Here is a 14390-nt window from a genome sequence, read left to right as displayed (position 1 = left end):
TACAAGATGTCTGATAGGAATGTGAGTTCTAACACTAGCTCTCATTTAACCTAGGTACAAACAGAGGTCAATAAAAAATCAGATCAATACAGGAAGCTCACTGTATTTAAAACAAATGGGAAAAATAGCCACCTGACTGAAATACAGGGTATCAGGCAGCTTGGTACAAACTTGCTTTCATTAACAGTACTAACACAGACAAGAAGATACCCCTAAACTGATCCTATTTCCCCATAGTAAAGCTATACAATTTTCCTCTTACGTTAAGAGTAAGCCTTTTTTTTTTTCTGGGCTCTTACCAGTACACCTCAATCCATCATTCTTGTGGACTACTATAATGGTAAAGTAACTACTACTGGGGTTATTCAGCAACAGGACCAGCAACAGGACCATACATCTACATTGCACAGAATATTTAAACTATCTTACAGTATTATTGTCTACCTTTATTGATTCTCAAATCACTACACTATTTCATATTAATAAACTGAACAAAAATATTTACAAGAACAATGCAAAACTCTTCCTTACTTTTCTGGCATGATGAAGTGCAACAAAGACCAAAGTTCTTTGAGGGAGTTTTGCAGAGGAGTTCCAGTAATAAGAAGTCGATGGTTAGACTTGAAGTCTATTAAAGTCTTGTACAGAAGAGAGTCATCATTTTTTAAACGATGAGCTTCGTCAACCCCTATGAACGCCCAATTCAGACCGCCAAGGAATGACTTAAAGAAATGGACAAACAGGTGAACATTACACAGATAAACATAGTACGTAATTTCTCGCATCTTATAACCAGGATATAAATACCATCATTTTCTTTTTTTAATTATTTTAATAAAATACGGACGGGTATATGTCTTTAGTACTAACCATTGCTTTTATATTAGCCAGGTTCAAAGAAAGCATGTGCAAACATCCCAAGAAAGTATAAATCAAGTTAAAAGATGAAAAAAGGGAGCACAGTCTGATCCACATTAATTTTCATAACAGAAAAAAACAAACAAACAAATAAACAAAAAACTACCAACCACAGAAGCTATTGACCTGTTCTTCCCAAACAAATCAAGTCAAAATGTTCTTCTCATTGTCCTATAAAAATTTCCATATACTCTTAGAAGGACTAACAATAACTCTGTGTACTACTGTCCTGGACACAGTAGTAATACACTACTGTATGCATAATAATGAAGAAAAGTCTTGGATTTCAAAATTTTGTTTCAAAGATGTTTGGGTAATGGGCTGGGTTCTTTTTCAGCTCTTTGATGATACAAGGAAAGTACAGCTCCTGATGGAAGGAGATCATTACAGTAATGAGAAGCTCAAGCAAACTAGAAGCGTTACCTGCTTGATGAAATGGAAAAAGGCTCATCACACATACAGAAAGGCAAGAAGTGCTTGAAAAATATACACTGTCCAAAAGTAAAATCCATCACACTCCACATCCATTTAATGACTGAGAACCCAAACATGTGCAAGTCTAGCAAGAGTTCTACACTGGACAAATGGTTTCATCTCCCTGAAAAAGCTAGTGGAATTACCTTATCCTTCAGCAGAATTTCATATGTTGTCAGAAGTATGTTAAACTTTAGTCGTTTGGTCTGTGGATGCATCCATTCATGAGTTCTTATCTACAAAAACAATTAAGTAAACATAAGCTAGAGAAAAAAAATCATATCAATCAATGAGACATAAGCACTACAGCAATATAAATGTTTAAAGATGTTCAATAATCTGATCACAAAACAGAAGCACAACACAAACAGAACTTCCACAAGACTGAACTTCAAAGCTAAGCACTCCAAACCACTTTGTTAGCCTCTGAATAAACAGCAGAGAATTTGTACAAAGCAGTTTTTGCTTTAATAAATAAGATTACTAACATTGAGAAGACAGATTAAGAAAAAAAAAACAAAAAACAAGAACCTTTCAGAAAATAAATTAAGATTGTGGTTGGCTTGCATACATATTAGTTTTTATTTTATCCGCATAATTATATGGAAGAAGACAATTTGTTTTCAATGACTACATTTTTAATCCTGTTTATTATTAAGAAGGATGGAAATCTTTCATGAACATTTATATAGGATCATAACCTGACCTTTCAATTGCATCTTAAGTGTTTCAGCAACTATTCACTCACTTCTAACCAAAATATTGGAAATTAGTGGAGGACAGGAATATGAAATGAATGTGGTTTACAAATAACCTTTTCTAACGATGAAGGGAAATACTCACCATATTTCTGCTGGTTATATCTCCTAAGTAAACTACAGCATTCATCTGAGGAGCCCAAGTTTGAATCTCTCTTTGCCAAGATGTCAAAGTAGAAAGTGGCACAACCAGCAGGAAAGGCCCATACAGTTGATGTTCATGAAACAGGTAGTTCAGAAAAGAAATTGTTTGTATTGTTTTACCCAGACCCATTTCATCTGCAAGAATACAACTATTGCCTCTAAAAAAAACAACAAAAAACACACAAACAAAAAAGAATGAGGAAGAGGGGGATGAAGAGAGAGGAAGGGAATGGACAAGAAGACATTATTATCTTGAATACAGAAACTACTTGTACAAGTTTTCAAGATTTTGCAACTATACATCTTGAGAAGTTTATGCAGATACTATTTCCTTAAATTTACAAAATTAACAAAAAGCCTGGAAGTATTCTTAAGGGGCCTATCTTATAAGTGTAACACTAACGTTGGCATTTCAGAAGATTTTGCTTTGATTCTTTCAGTTTTGTAGTCTTAGTTATTTTTTCCGATTGATTTTTAAAAATATGACTTTCTCCCACACAGAAAGTAAAAGCAAAACAACAGCAGAGCTTAACTGTTTTTTGAAACCAACCATGTAATTAGCTTTAGTAGCTTTAGTATTTCTTTGAGCAAAAACAGTCCTTTCGGGACTCTACTTTCAGCTTACTGTAGTAAGACATCTAGCCTCAATAAATATAGAAAAAAAAATAACGAAGTTTTTATGAATCTTTAGAATTTACAAACAAACTATACTTACTTGCACCACGAATGAGCAAGCCAATTCAATCCATTTAACTGATAATCTCTTAACTCCAAACTTTCCTGTCCTCCAATGTAAGATGGCTGCTTCTTTAGTGCAACAAATCTTGGTCTCTGTTTTAGAACCTGTCGAAAGCAAACTGAGCATCAGTTTTACTACTGACTGCAGTTACCAGAATGGCTTTCTATAGAAAATGTAGCAGTAGGCATCCGTGGGGTCACCAAGTCGTCTTCATCCACCACCAAACACTAGGCCATGTGAAAATGAGTAATTTGAAAAAAAAAAAAATCAATTTGCAAGCTAAAATCAGTTTGATTGGTCATCTGAATTCACCAATGGGAATTATGTTAACCCACTGTTCACTAAGTTTACCTTTCAAACAAACTAAAATACTAAACAAGCCATTTGAATGCCAGTAAAAAAGCAGGGGATTAATAACTATGAAAAGCCATTCTTAGTAGTAGATGTTTGACACACACATTGCTATGTATCTATCATTACTACTGTTCTCAAACAACCTTCAAGAACATTTTGTAATATGTAAAATACTCTTGATGCATAAGAGACTTTCACTTTTTTCTTTTTTTTACCACTATACAGTTGTTTGGTTTGAACAAGGATGGCAGAGAAAACTGAAATGGCAGAAGTGAGAAAAAAATTGTCGATCATGACAAAGACAGTTTACTTGGTGAAGGAAAGAAAAAACAAAATATAAAAGAAATATAAATATAAAAGAGCAACAACAACTACAACAAAAAAACAACCAATCACACATGACCTCCAACCAACAGACCCATTAAGTCTCCAAGCAATGGCCACCATGGAACTTCTGATTTTTTCCCCTCAGTTTTAATGATGAGCATGACATTACATGCCACTCTTTGACCAGTTTGGGTCACCTGTTCCATCTTGACTATGTATGTTCCCTTTCAAACACTTGCCCACCCCTAGCCTGCTTCTGGGTGGAGAAGTGGGAAAGGAGGGCACAGCGAAAAACAAAGAAGACCTGAACACTGTGCAAGCACTGTTCAGCAACAGACCAAACAATTGTACCTTTTCTACGTTAGGAAGAATTTCTTTACTGTGAGATTGGTCAAACACTGAAACAGGTTTCCCAGCAAGGCAGGACCTACATCTTTGTAGACGTCTTCCAACTAAACTATTCTATTCCAACTTTATCACAGCCAGAGCCAGTACAACTTATTATAAATCCATTGCAATTACATACTCACCTTGCAGTCCTTAAAAGGAGTGGTTTTGGATTGATTTCTGCTAAAATACTCATCAATGCGTGTCTGAAACTTTTTGGCAATGAGAGCACCATCTTCCCAGCTACATTCTGAATAAGGTAGACCCTGCCATTTGCAATAGTAGTCTGGATAACCAGCTGCTGACTTTTGATTTGAATGAGCTGTAGAAATGTATTAAGAGATACCAAATTAATATTTTACTTCTGTATTTTAAGAATACACTCATTTTAGGTGATAAGACAACATAAATTAGCTTCACAGCACAACTTCTCTTTACCCAAAATTTTGTTTTGAATTAAAAAATAAGTTAGTAACATTCCACATTTTTAACTACAAATGCAACACACGAGCAATGAGCATAAAATATTCTCAAAATATTCTCTGCTTTCTGTCTGCAGGTTTGTAACATACCAATTATTCTTTCCACTATCTGATACTGTTTATGTAGATCATCTGTAAGCTCCTGCTGGCAGTTATAATATTCCACGTCTTCTGGAGAAGCATTTTTCAGCCTGCAATAGGAATTTATTTACAGCACTTATTACATTGTGTGGTTCTAAAACTAAGAAAATCTAGCAACAATAAACCTCTGAGTGTAACCCTCACAGGAATACTGCTTGGAGCATTTCTTTGAAAGGGGCTACAGCTCAGACATTCCTACTACAGAAGTGTTGCATCTGGCTTAGGTGCCTCAACATTAATGACCGAGGATGGTTGTCGAAAGACACTATTACAATCACAATCTGATAATTCAGAATACCTGTTCTCAGCAAGTAGTATACTTTATAGGGTATTTTCAAGGAACAGTATTGAGGGTAGCTTATTCTGTAAGAATCCATCTCACTCGAGGTTGCTGAAAATCCCACCAGTGTTTGTTAAATATATTAAGCATTGTAATAAATTGAATACTAGAAAGATGACACAGAAATGTATGGACTTCTTCAATTCTTGGTTCTCAGGCTTGAACAAAGATTCAAGCCAAGAAAATTAAATTCTTAAAAACAATATGAAATGGCTAAGACACCAAGAAAACTTTAATCTATCTCTAAGGCAAGAAACATACATAACTGAAAAAAGTTCAATAACAAATTCATTATTATTATTAAATACTACCCATCTTGTTAAAACTTAATTTATAACAGATACATTAAAATCAAGTTCAGATTATCTTATGGGATCATGTTAAGGAGGCTTCAGCTTTCAAAGTTTTTGTCTTCCTGTTGTACATACACTTGAAACCTTGCCCTCATAAAGAGGTAACAAGTCTCAGAAGCATAACTGTTACAAAACAATTGTTATGAAACAGCCACGTTGTTACAAAATATACAACATAGAAGTCCTCATAAAAATATTCACCATCGTTTTGTTTCCTGATCTTTTTTCTTGTAGTTGTCCAGTTTCTTCATTCCTTTAACATTTTGTTGCTTCAGTGTTTCCTCAGTTTCCCAAGTGTTATGGATGTGTGACCAGCCTTTCCATTTAATAAGATACTGTATTTCTCCTGGCTCCTTTGACTTTTCGAACCCAGCGTTTGGGTCGCCATCTGCCTCGACTGCATAGATGGTGGTTGCGGCACCAGTGGCTGAAAAAGAAACCATACCAGAATCCTTAATTAAGCGTGCACTGTCGTAAATTAACCAGTAAGACAGCAATTACTGATACTTTTATATAAGCATGTAACTGGACTAATATCTACAGTTCTCATGTTATTACATTTATTTGAACAATTATGTAGATATGTTAATACATGCACAGTAGTCGAAGAGAATCACAAAAAGCAATCCAAACTTCTGTATCTAATCTATGACATCTAATCATTTCTCATGAGAATTTTCTTTGAATTCCTACTTAAATCAAACTGATTGCCAGGGAATGCTCCACTAACACTGCTTGTTGTCTTCTCTGTTACATTATTCTCATCACTGAGCCTATAAAAGGCAACTGAGACATCAGTAATCATAGCTTATGATGCTATGAATCTATTTCTCCCTAAATGTGTTCTACTCCATTTTCTGGCTTTGGAATCTTACCTGGGAAAATTATTAAGTACAGTCTGTATCACAACTGAACCATCCTAGCAGCCGGAAACAGGCTCATTTCTGTGAGGACAGCCAAGTAAGGAAATGAGCCCGGCAAGCTGCAGTGACCAGATAAAGCAACAGAGTGGCAACAACAATATAAAGCACAAGCAGCAATAGCATGTGGGCAGGTAGAATATAAGAAGCTTAGTCCAGAAGACTTTGAACACAGCAGCAACACTATGCACTCCTGGCATTGAGGCAGGATATTCTAGAACTCAGGACTGCATGGGAGAAGAAAGTTGAGAGGAAAGTGCAAGCTCTGAGACGGGTAAGAAATTTAGTGACTGGGTATAACCAATGGAGAAAAGAAGCTCTGAAGTGCAAGGGGACCATTTTATATATTTTTATTTATTTATTTACTTATATAGATAATTAGAAATCTGTTTTGCAGCCTCAAACTCAAAGCAGAACTGCTGGACAATACATGACAGCAACTGATGGAAATACAACATGCCTACTACCCTTCATAAAAATACATCTAGAACTTCACATGCAAGTGAACCATTTAAATTCTATATCTATTTTGTAGTGATTCCATGTATTGCACTGTATTGAGACAATTTGTACAGCAATAACTGAAATCACAGTCTCACTGTTTCATCCTTCCCAACAGCCTTTCAGAGCTCAGGCTTACCGGTCAGCAGACTTGTCTATCTTGTCTGCTTTCTCCACTACAGTAAATACAATTTATACAAATCAATTACCACTGAACTGTGAAAACAGTGGTGTAAAAATATGATACATATTTATACAATATGAAGCTCTCTTCTGATTATTTATTTTTCCTTCTACTTAGACTTTCTTCTACATTTTACTTTGAAATGCTTAGAAGAGGCTTTAAAAAGGAACATCTTTATGAATATAAGAAACAAAAGATGACAACTTTCCGCTATTTTAAAATGATTGCTGTTTTTAAACATCAGAGACTTACAGCTAAGAATGCTAAAGTTGCACCACAATGCACTCCAGTATCTTAAGAACACTGTTAAAAAGTACCTCCTTTTCGGCCAATTCGACTATCCATAAACTTTTCTATAGTTTCAAATTCATCTTCTTCAGTTTGTGGGACATCTTCTCCACAAACTTCCAGCAAATCATCAGAATCTGTCTTGGTTTCTTCAGCTTCTTTGTAACTAATGTTGACTGTTGCCTGGCGACGAGATCCTCTCTTATCATAATCCTCCTCATCATCATCCTCCTCCTCCTCAGATGAATCAAGTTGCCTCTTTTTCTGTCCTGCACTCTTTTTCCCACTTTTTGGCTTAATTCTTGAAGACAGTAAGATACAACACAACAATGGCGTATCAAATTGGACAACCAAAAGTCTTCTGTGATACTTTCTGAATATGTGTTTCTTGAATGCCCAGTTACAACACTTTTAGTTACAGCAGACAGTTACAACACTTTTAGTTACAGCAGACGGGAAAAGGCATTCAGTAAAAAAGTACTGGTATTAGTAATATCTTTGGTAGCTTTAAAAAATATAATTTTAAAATATATGTTAATGATTTCATTTGCGTATGTATTAGCAGTACAATACTTAACTGCTTGTTAGACATAGTACCAGAGTATAAAGGACTTCTAACCTGCTTGGAGGTTTCCGGCTTTTGACCTTGTTTTTTGGCTCATAGTCTGATTCACTTTCGTCACAACTGCTATTATCCCTGTCTTCCTCTGATTCAGAATCAGAACCAGTTCCCGATATGGATCCTGACTCTGACATTTGCCAGTCTTCGCTGTAAAATTGAAAGACAAAAGAATAATTCAGTTTGTGTTTTTTTTTAATCAGATATTCAACCATAGTTATCTATTGTAATTCAAGCATTCCTCACAGAAATAAAACAGCCATTTTAGCCGATGGACAGAAAGTTGTAAAAATTATTGTCATGAATGATAAACAAAAATGCCCAATGGCTTCGAAGGGAATTGAACTAAGTCCTCCATTATCAAGAAGTAGGGGTAAAATTCAAAACTACAAAAATCTGGATTTCTACACACATTTCAGCTTGAAGTAACGAGTTAAGAATGATATTAAGAAACCAAAGAACTTAATAAGTCTAACTAGAAAGATACATGTTTATCGGAACTTACACATGCTCAAATCATAAAACCTTGTCACGTACATTCTGGAGAGTCCTGTATTTTCTAATACCTATGTTCCCTGTGTCTCATGTGAATAATGAGCAACTTCGGCACAAAAAAACAAAAGATAATGCAGAAAAAGATTTGAGAAACATGCCAAAATATTTGAACTGCAGCACCTGTGAGAGGCACTAGCTCCCAAAAGCTCCCGCTGAGTTCCTAAATCAGAGCTTCACAACCAGACAGCATACTATGAATAAGTCACTTGTGACTCTGAGCAGCAGAATCTCCTTGCCCCTGCTTAGCTGTGATCAACTTTGCAACAGAGAAGATAATGAACAGTACATTTTCTCAGACTCTAACTGAATATAGGCAAATTAATCTCAATATCTTCATGGAGAAGAAAAAAAAAATGGTGTGCATTGTTGAAAGGTTGCTAAATCTAATATCAGGTTTAGGTTTCTTTGACCAAGGTGTACCAAGCAGTACTGATGTTTATCAAAGTTGGAATATAACCAAAAAATTCTCATCCGTAAAATTCCAGTAAGGAAGCCTAGGAACCAGTGCTTTGACCTCTCTCTCACTTAAATATGCATTAGGTCCTGGCAGAAATTACAGTCCCATTGTTCTGGTCATCCAAGACTTACATATGTAAGCATATGGTACAGATGGTGCATGCGCAATGGCAAGAAATCATGACTTATACTTTTTCTGCAAGCATTAAGTTAAAAAAAAAAAAAAAAGAGAGAGAGAGAGAGGGAGAGAAGTCCAAAACATACATCTATTTGGAAATACAGACCACAGATATAAAGCACAATCCTCTTAGGCTTGATCATGTACCAAGTTACATATTGAGAAATCTCTGATCTGCATATCATATAGCAACTGCAGACATACTTGTTCAGGAGAATTGTAGGACAAAATTAAAGCATTGGGTATATGAGGTGATTTGGTTATTGGTTCCTAAACTTAAATATGCTTCTTGTAACGGAGGATGTTATTAGGTGCAATCAAATTTTTAAGTAGCAGAAGACTATGAATAACAACTCATCATTAGAAAAGTACTGTTTTGCATAGGTTTTTTGCCCTTTTTTTTCCAACTACCATTTCATGAAGACAATATAGCAGCAACCCTGGGAAGTGCAATGATTCATTAATTGTGAGAAGAAGAATGATAGAACAGTTCCATTTCTACACAGCATTCACAAAAAACACAGGTCACTATGCCTATTCACTTCTCATTGCTATGTGACATACTATAATGCTTCTCACAAATTTTTGATCTACCACTTAACTGATCTAACAGAACAATTTCAATGAAACTTTGTTTTCCAGTTAATAAAGCTAATTACTGTCAGAATTATAACAACTTTTGAACTTTTCAGAGGAAAAACAAATAAGAAAAAGTTGGCACTGACTAGGAGATTCCATCTTTAATTTTATGAGACAACCTAAGGAGTTTCCAATTTCTACAAAAACTTTTAAGGAGGGCCTTAAACTCAAAAATATGTTGCAACAAATTATTTTAAAAATAAAAGCACTAATGAATGTTTTTGAACAATGCTGCAGACACTTTTGCTCAGAAATGAATATGATATAGATATTTATTTAAAAGTTTTTTTTTTTTTTAATATTCCAAAATGTCAATCAAAATTGAGAAACACGAGAACAAGATGAATTAGAAAGAAAACTTAAGCATTTTCAGTGTGGAAAATAAGGTATCAGTTATGAGTATACATCACTGTGACAAACAATTATGTGATATTACTTATGAAAATATCTTACTCTTTATGTTTTTTCTTCTTGGTTTCACTGGATGAGTCATCGGCAGAATCTTCACTACTGGATGACTCCTGCAGATGAAGAAACAAATATACTATTCATTACAATGACAAGAATGAAATACTTATAGTATTCAGCTCCCACATTCAAATTGACATCATATTGTTCATGTTTTACTCTCTTCATCCCCCAAAGGGACTAATATAGAAGACTAAGACAAGGACTGCTGCTGTTTTAGTATCTAACCATCTATGAATATATTGTGCCAGCAGAGCTCTACAGAACATCACGAAGAAAAGTCTTAAAAATAACTATTATGCCTACATAAAATAAAGCGATGGCTTCAGATGCTCCAAGTTAATCAATATGATGGTTCTACCAAAAAATAATAAAACCTCCTAACCTTTCAGAGCTCTCCCACCTTCTATAATCTTTCACATTTAAACACCAGTTTAAGAAAATTTTGAGAATATTATGTTTGTTCTTCTCTCTACTCTCAGAAAAAGAAAAAAAAAGAATCTTCTCAAAACTAGATTTTCCAAAAAAACAATTCATAGGGACAAAGTTTAAATCATTTTTATCCTGAAAAACATCTTTCAGAAAGAGACACTTAGAAACAGCTGTAAATTAATGTTTTATTGATGTGAGATTATGTTAACAATGAGTAGCTAAACCAGACAAAAGCAGATCTAGCCAAGTAAGTGTGACCAGTGTAGTATTTCCAATGAAGGAGAAAAATCTGATTTGTAAGTACCATTTCACTGTCACTAGCCTCCTTAGAAGATATTCCTACTGCACAAAGTCAAGTTTAGCCAATGGCTTAGGTATTAAAATATCTAGAATTCAGGTGTGGTTCTTAGAATACAAGAATTATTTTGTAGTAACTGTACAAAAATATGTAGTTTTATATTCCATACCGACTTTTTGAAAAACATAGCAGGTACCTTTCCACAGAAAGAACAGTTGAACAATCCTCTATCATTTTTAATTATCTTTAAGAAATGCAATAGGCCAAAAACACAATGAAAGGCAGTACAGTGTGGCTTGAAAATTTTGTCCATACATCACAGAATATCTACCTGAAGATATTCATAAATCTAGGCTGCTATAATTTTGGCATAACTCATCTGAAGACAAGTAACTAGAACTATTTTTTACCTTTCCTTATAAAAAGGTCAGTTATTTGAACATTATTTTTACAGACTAAGACTATAACACGCACTTACAGAATACAGCTTGGCTCTAAAAAATTGTAATCTATCATATGAGGCAACAGAACAGTCATGTTTACATGGTAAAGTAAACTAATGTATATTATTCACCTCTTCAGAAACACTGTCTGATGATACTGCCTTTTGTTGTTGCTGTTGCTTCTTGAGCACTGCTGATCTCTGTACAGCAAGTATACTTGGACTGGACTTCCAAAACTGAGTAGGAATTGAGATGTAAGTCAGTTAAACATACTGAAACTCAAGATTATGACTAATTATTATGACTAATCTCAATTTCATCAATACTATTTATATCACAACAAAATACTGCACACACTAATAATAATGGATACCATTTTAAAGCAGTGAGATTTCCTGAAAACAGAAAATTATGTAAGAATTTTTGAGACAGTTCTTTCACTAAGTTTAACAATAGTTGTGTAGGCATTGTTAATGTAAAACTTTTATAAAGAAAATTTTTAAGCTGATCCAGATAAACCTGTTCAGACTATTTACCTAATATGTTTTTGTTTCATACGGGAATAGTGAAATACATTAACAAAAGTATAAAAGACAATCCATAACAGTCTTTGAGTTTTATACAATGATTACATTATTGCCTTTCATATCTATAATACTATATATATATATATAATATAATACTATAATAACATATTACTATAAAATATATTATACTATACTATAATACAGAGAGAGAGAGAGAGAGAGAGAGAGAGAGAGAGCGCATATATATATGGGTGTTTATCACCTAAACAAATCCATACAACAGAGGAGAGTGCAGGTAGTTTTGGCCCACTTGATTTAGGAGGGCAAAACATCACTTTTTCCTAAACTTAGTGAACTTTCTGATACAAAAAGCAAGCTGTATGTAAGCTTGAATTTTTTGTATGACTATTTATTGATACAAGGAAACTAAGTATTACTGAAACAATGTAAAAATAGAATTTCAGAAACAGCAACATTTCATCTGACTGCCTTTGGTAAGGTTCAAGTAAGTTAGTGCTTCTGCATAACAAAATTTATGTAGGCATCTAACTCAAAATACCTACACAAGTGAGAATTTAAGAACATCAGTTCAAGTACTTGTCATGAGAAACTGAGACGAATATTTAAGACAGCTGCAGTACATGCAATTAATAACCAATTAAATTAAAATCTAAACACTTTTCATTTTAAAAGAAAATCTCTTTGAAACAAGAACAATGTTTTTTTCCCCATAAAGACTTCATTTGTATGTTTTGTTTTACCTCAGTTCCATCAACTTTTGGTGGTTTAGCTTGTACTTGTTTCTTCTCTCTAGATGTGTCGGACTCCGATTCTGATTGGCTGCCTGACTCTGAACCAGAGTCAGAGTCACTGCTCCCTGACTGGCTGCTACTTCCATCGCTACTGCTTCCAGAGCTTGAACCAGATCCAGAACCTGATGCTGACCCAGAATCATCATCTGATCGACTGCAATTAGAAGACAGTGGGATATTACAAAATGGCTAAGGTATCTAAAACAAGTTACTTTGGCTTCACCTACAAACCAACTATTACATTAGACCAGATACATGGGTAGCACACAAAAATATTGAGTTGATTAAATAAGATGAGATGAATAAAGGTCAAAATAAATAAGAAACAAGAATTCAGAGTTTAATCAGATACTTTTTCTGAAACCTAAAAAAGCAAGGATTAAAACAAGAATATTCTGATTAACATGGAGAGTCAAGCAAGAGAAATAAAGGTGATACAAATGTTTCTCACCTACTCACACTTTCCACCCCCACATCCAAAAATGCTTGTTTAGATCTACCATATTATATATATATATACACCTTTTGACAGTAAGTATACTTCACACGTCTTTACCTGTCCAACTAAAATATAAAGAACTCTTGATTTTTTATAGATCAGCAGCCTCCCCTATTTATTTATTTATTCAAACGAGAGCACATCTCTTTAAAACAAATGCTACAATCTTATTTTGTTAAAAATAACAACAGTAAAATTCCCTATGCGGCCAAACCTGAATTTGTCACTGATTATAAGACTTGTGCTGAGGCACTTTCCTTATTTTTGAGCCTCCAAATTACTCCACCTAATTTTTCCACCTGCACTTTACACCAGATTTAACATACTTTGAAATCACAATATTTCAATGTTTATTTTATGACTATTCCAAAATATAAAAACATTTTTTAAACAACTTCATAAAGGTGCCAAGCTAAAATTTTAATCAGGTTAATACTACTGTATTTCAAAGATATCATAAGGAAAAATATTGTAATCATGCCACCACAGAGAAAATTATTTCATATTATTTACACATTGACTGCAAGCATTGGAAAAGCACAGTAATGACATTGACAAAATCCAGAAATGATAAAAGCTGGTATCAAGATCTACCCCTACCTCTGTCAGCACAATTCACCTGGCTGACAGTCAGCTGGGGATGGGTATACCTCAAAAAGCCATCTGCATCTACCTGCTTTGAAACAAAGAGAAAGAAACAAACCATGGTGAAGCTTCCTGGTTCTGAAGAGGGGGTTGGATATGGAGAAACCCAATGCTTCTGGCCTTCCTCACACTTGTGGAAGAGAAAACTGTGAAGCAACAAAGCTGCTCCCAAACGTCCCTTTTCTATCATAGAAAGTGGATTTCCAGGATGGTGCTTTAATTCTAACCTGACCTGCAAAATTAAGCAAGGCTGCCTCTACAGAAGATGAACAGAGTTTAAACTGTTTACCAGAAATTAAGGGCAGTCCACCATGATTTACTGAAGAGAGTTTAAATAGAATAGTGTTCTTGTACACAAATATTATCTTACCTTTAATGCTGGGTAAATTACATTAAATTACAGTATTACAAGCAGGTTATTTTATTAGAAACTTCTGCAGCTTTGTATTCTTGACCTGTTAGAGCAGGTCCAGAGAAGGGCCACAAGAATGATCAAAGGGCTGGAGAAC

The 14390-nt window shown here is 34.5% G+C and overlaps 2 protein-coding genes across 5 annotated transcripts in view; one reads left to right on the top strand and one right to left on the bottom strand.

Annotated features, from left to right (window-relative positions):
* LOC308185095 (uncharacterized protein) overlaps positions 1 to 14390 on the top strand; it is an 846543-nt gene that overhangs the window by 283598 nt on the left and 548555 nt on the right. The window lies entirely within an intron of this gene.
* CHD1 (chromodomain helicase DNA binding protein 1) overlaps positions 1 to 14390 on the bottom strand; it is a 54925-nt gene that overhangs the window by 23001 nt on the left and 17534 nt on the right. For both annotated transcript variants that reach the window (XM_080573313.1, XM_080573314.1), the window contains exons 3-14: positions 12687 to 12891; positions 11530 to 11634; positions 10211 to 10278; positions 7930 to 8079; positions 7340 to 7611; positions 5619 to 5844; positions 4674 to 4774; positions 4245 to 4423; positions 3010 to 3137; positions 2236 to 2452; positions 1539 to 1628; positions 532 to 722 (exon numbers count right to left, since the gene is read on the bottom strand). In XM_080573313.1, coding sequence (XP_080429439.1) covers positions 532 to 722; positions 1539 to 1628; positions 2236 to 2452; positions 3010 to 3137; positions 4245 to 4423; positions 4674 to 4774; positions 5619 to 5844; positions 7340 to 7611; positions 7930 to 8079; positions 10211 to 10278; positions 11530 to 11634; positions 12687 to 12891 — 1932 coding nt within the window. The remainder of the gene's footprint in view (positions 1 to 531; positions 723 to 1538; positions 1629 to 2235; positions 2453 to 3009; positions 3138 to 4244; positions 4424 to 4673; positions 4775 to 5618; positions 5845 to 7339; positions 7612 to 7929; positions 8080 to 10210; positions 10279 to 11529; positions 11635 to 12686; positions 12892 to 14390) is intronic.

The sequence above is a fragment of the Anser brachyrhynchus genome, assembly GCF_964034855.1.
Source record: "Anser brachyrhynchus genome assembly, chromosome: Z".
NCBI lineage: Eukaryota > Metazoa > Chordata > Aves > Anseriformes > Anatidae > Anser > Anser brachyrhynchus.
This window is presented reverse-complemented; position numbering and strand designations above follow the sequence as displayed.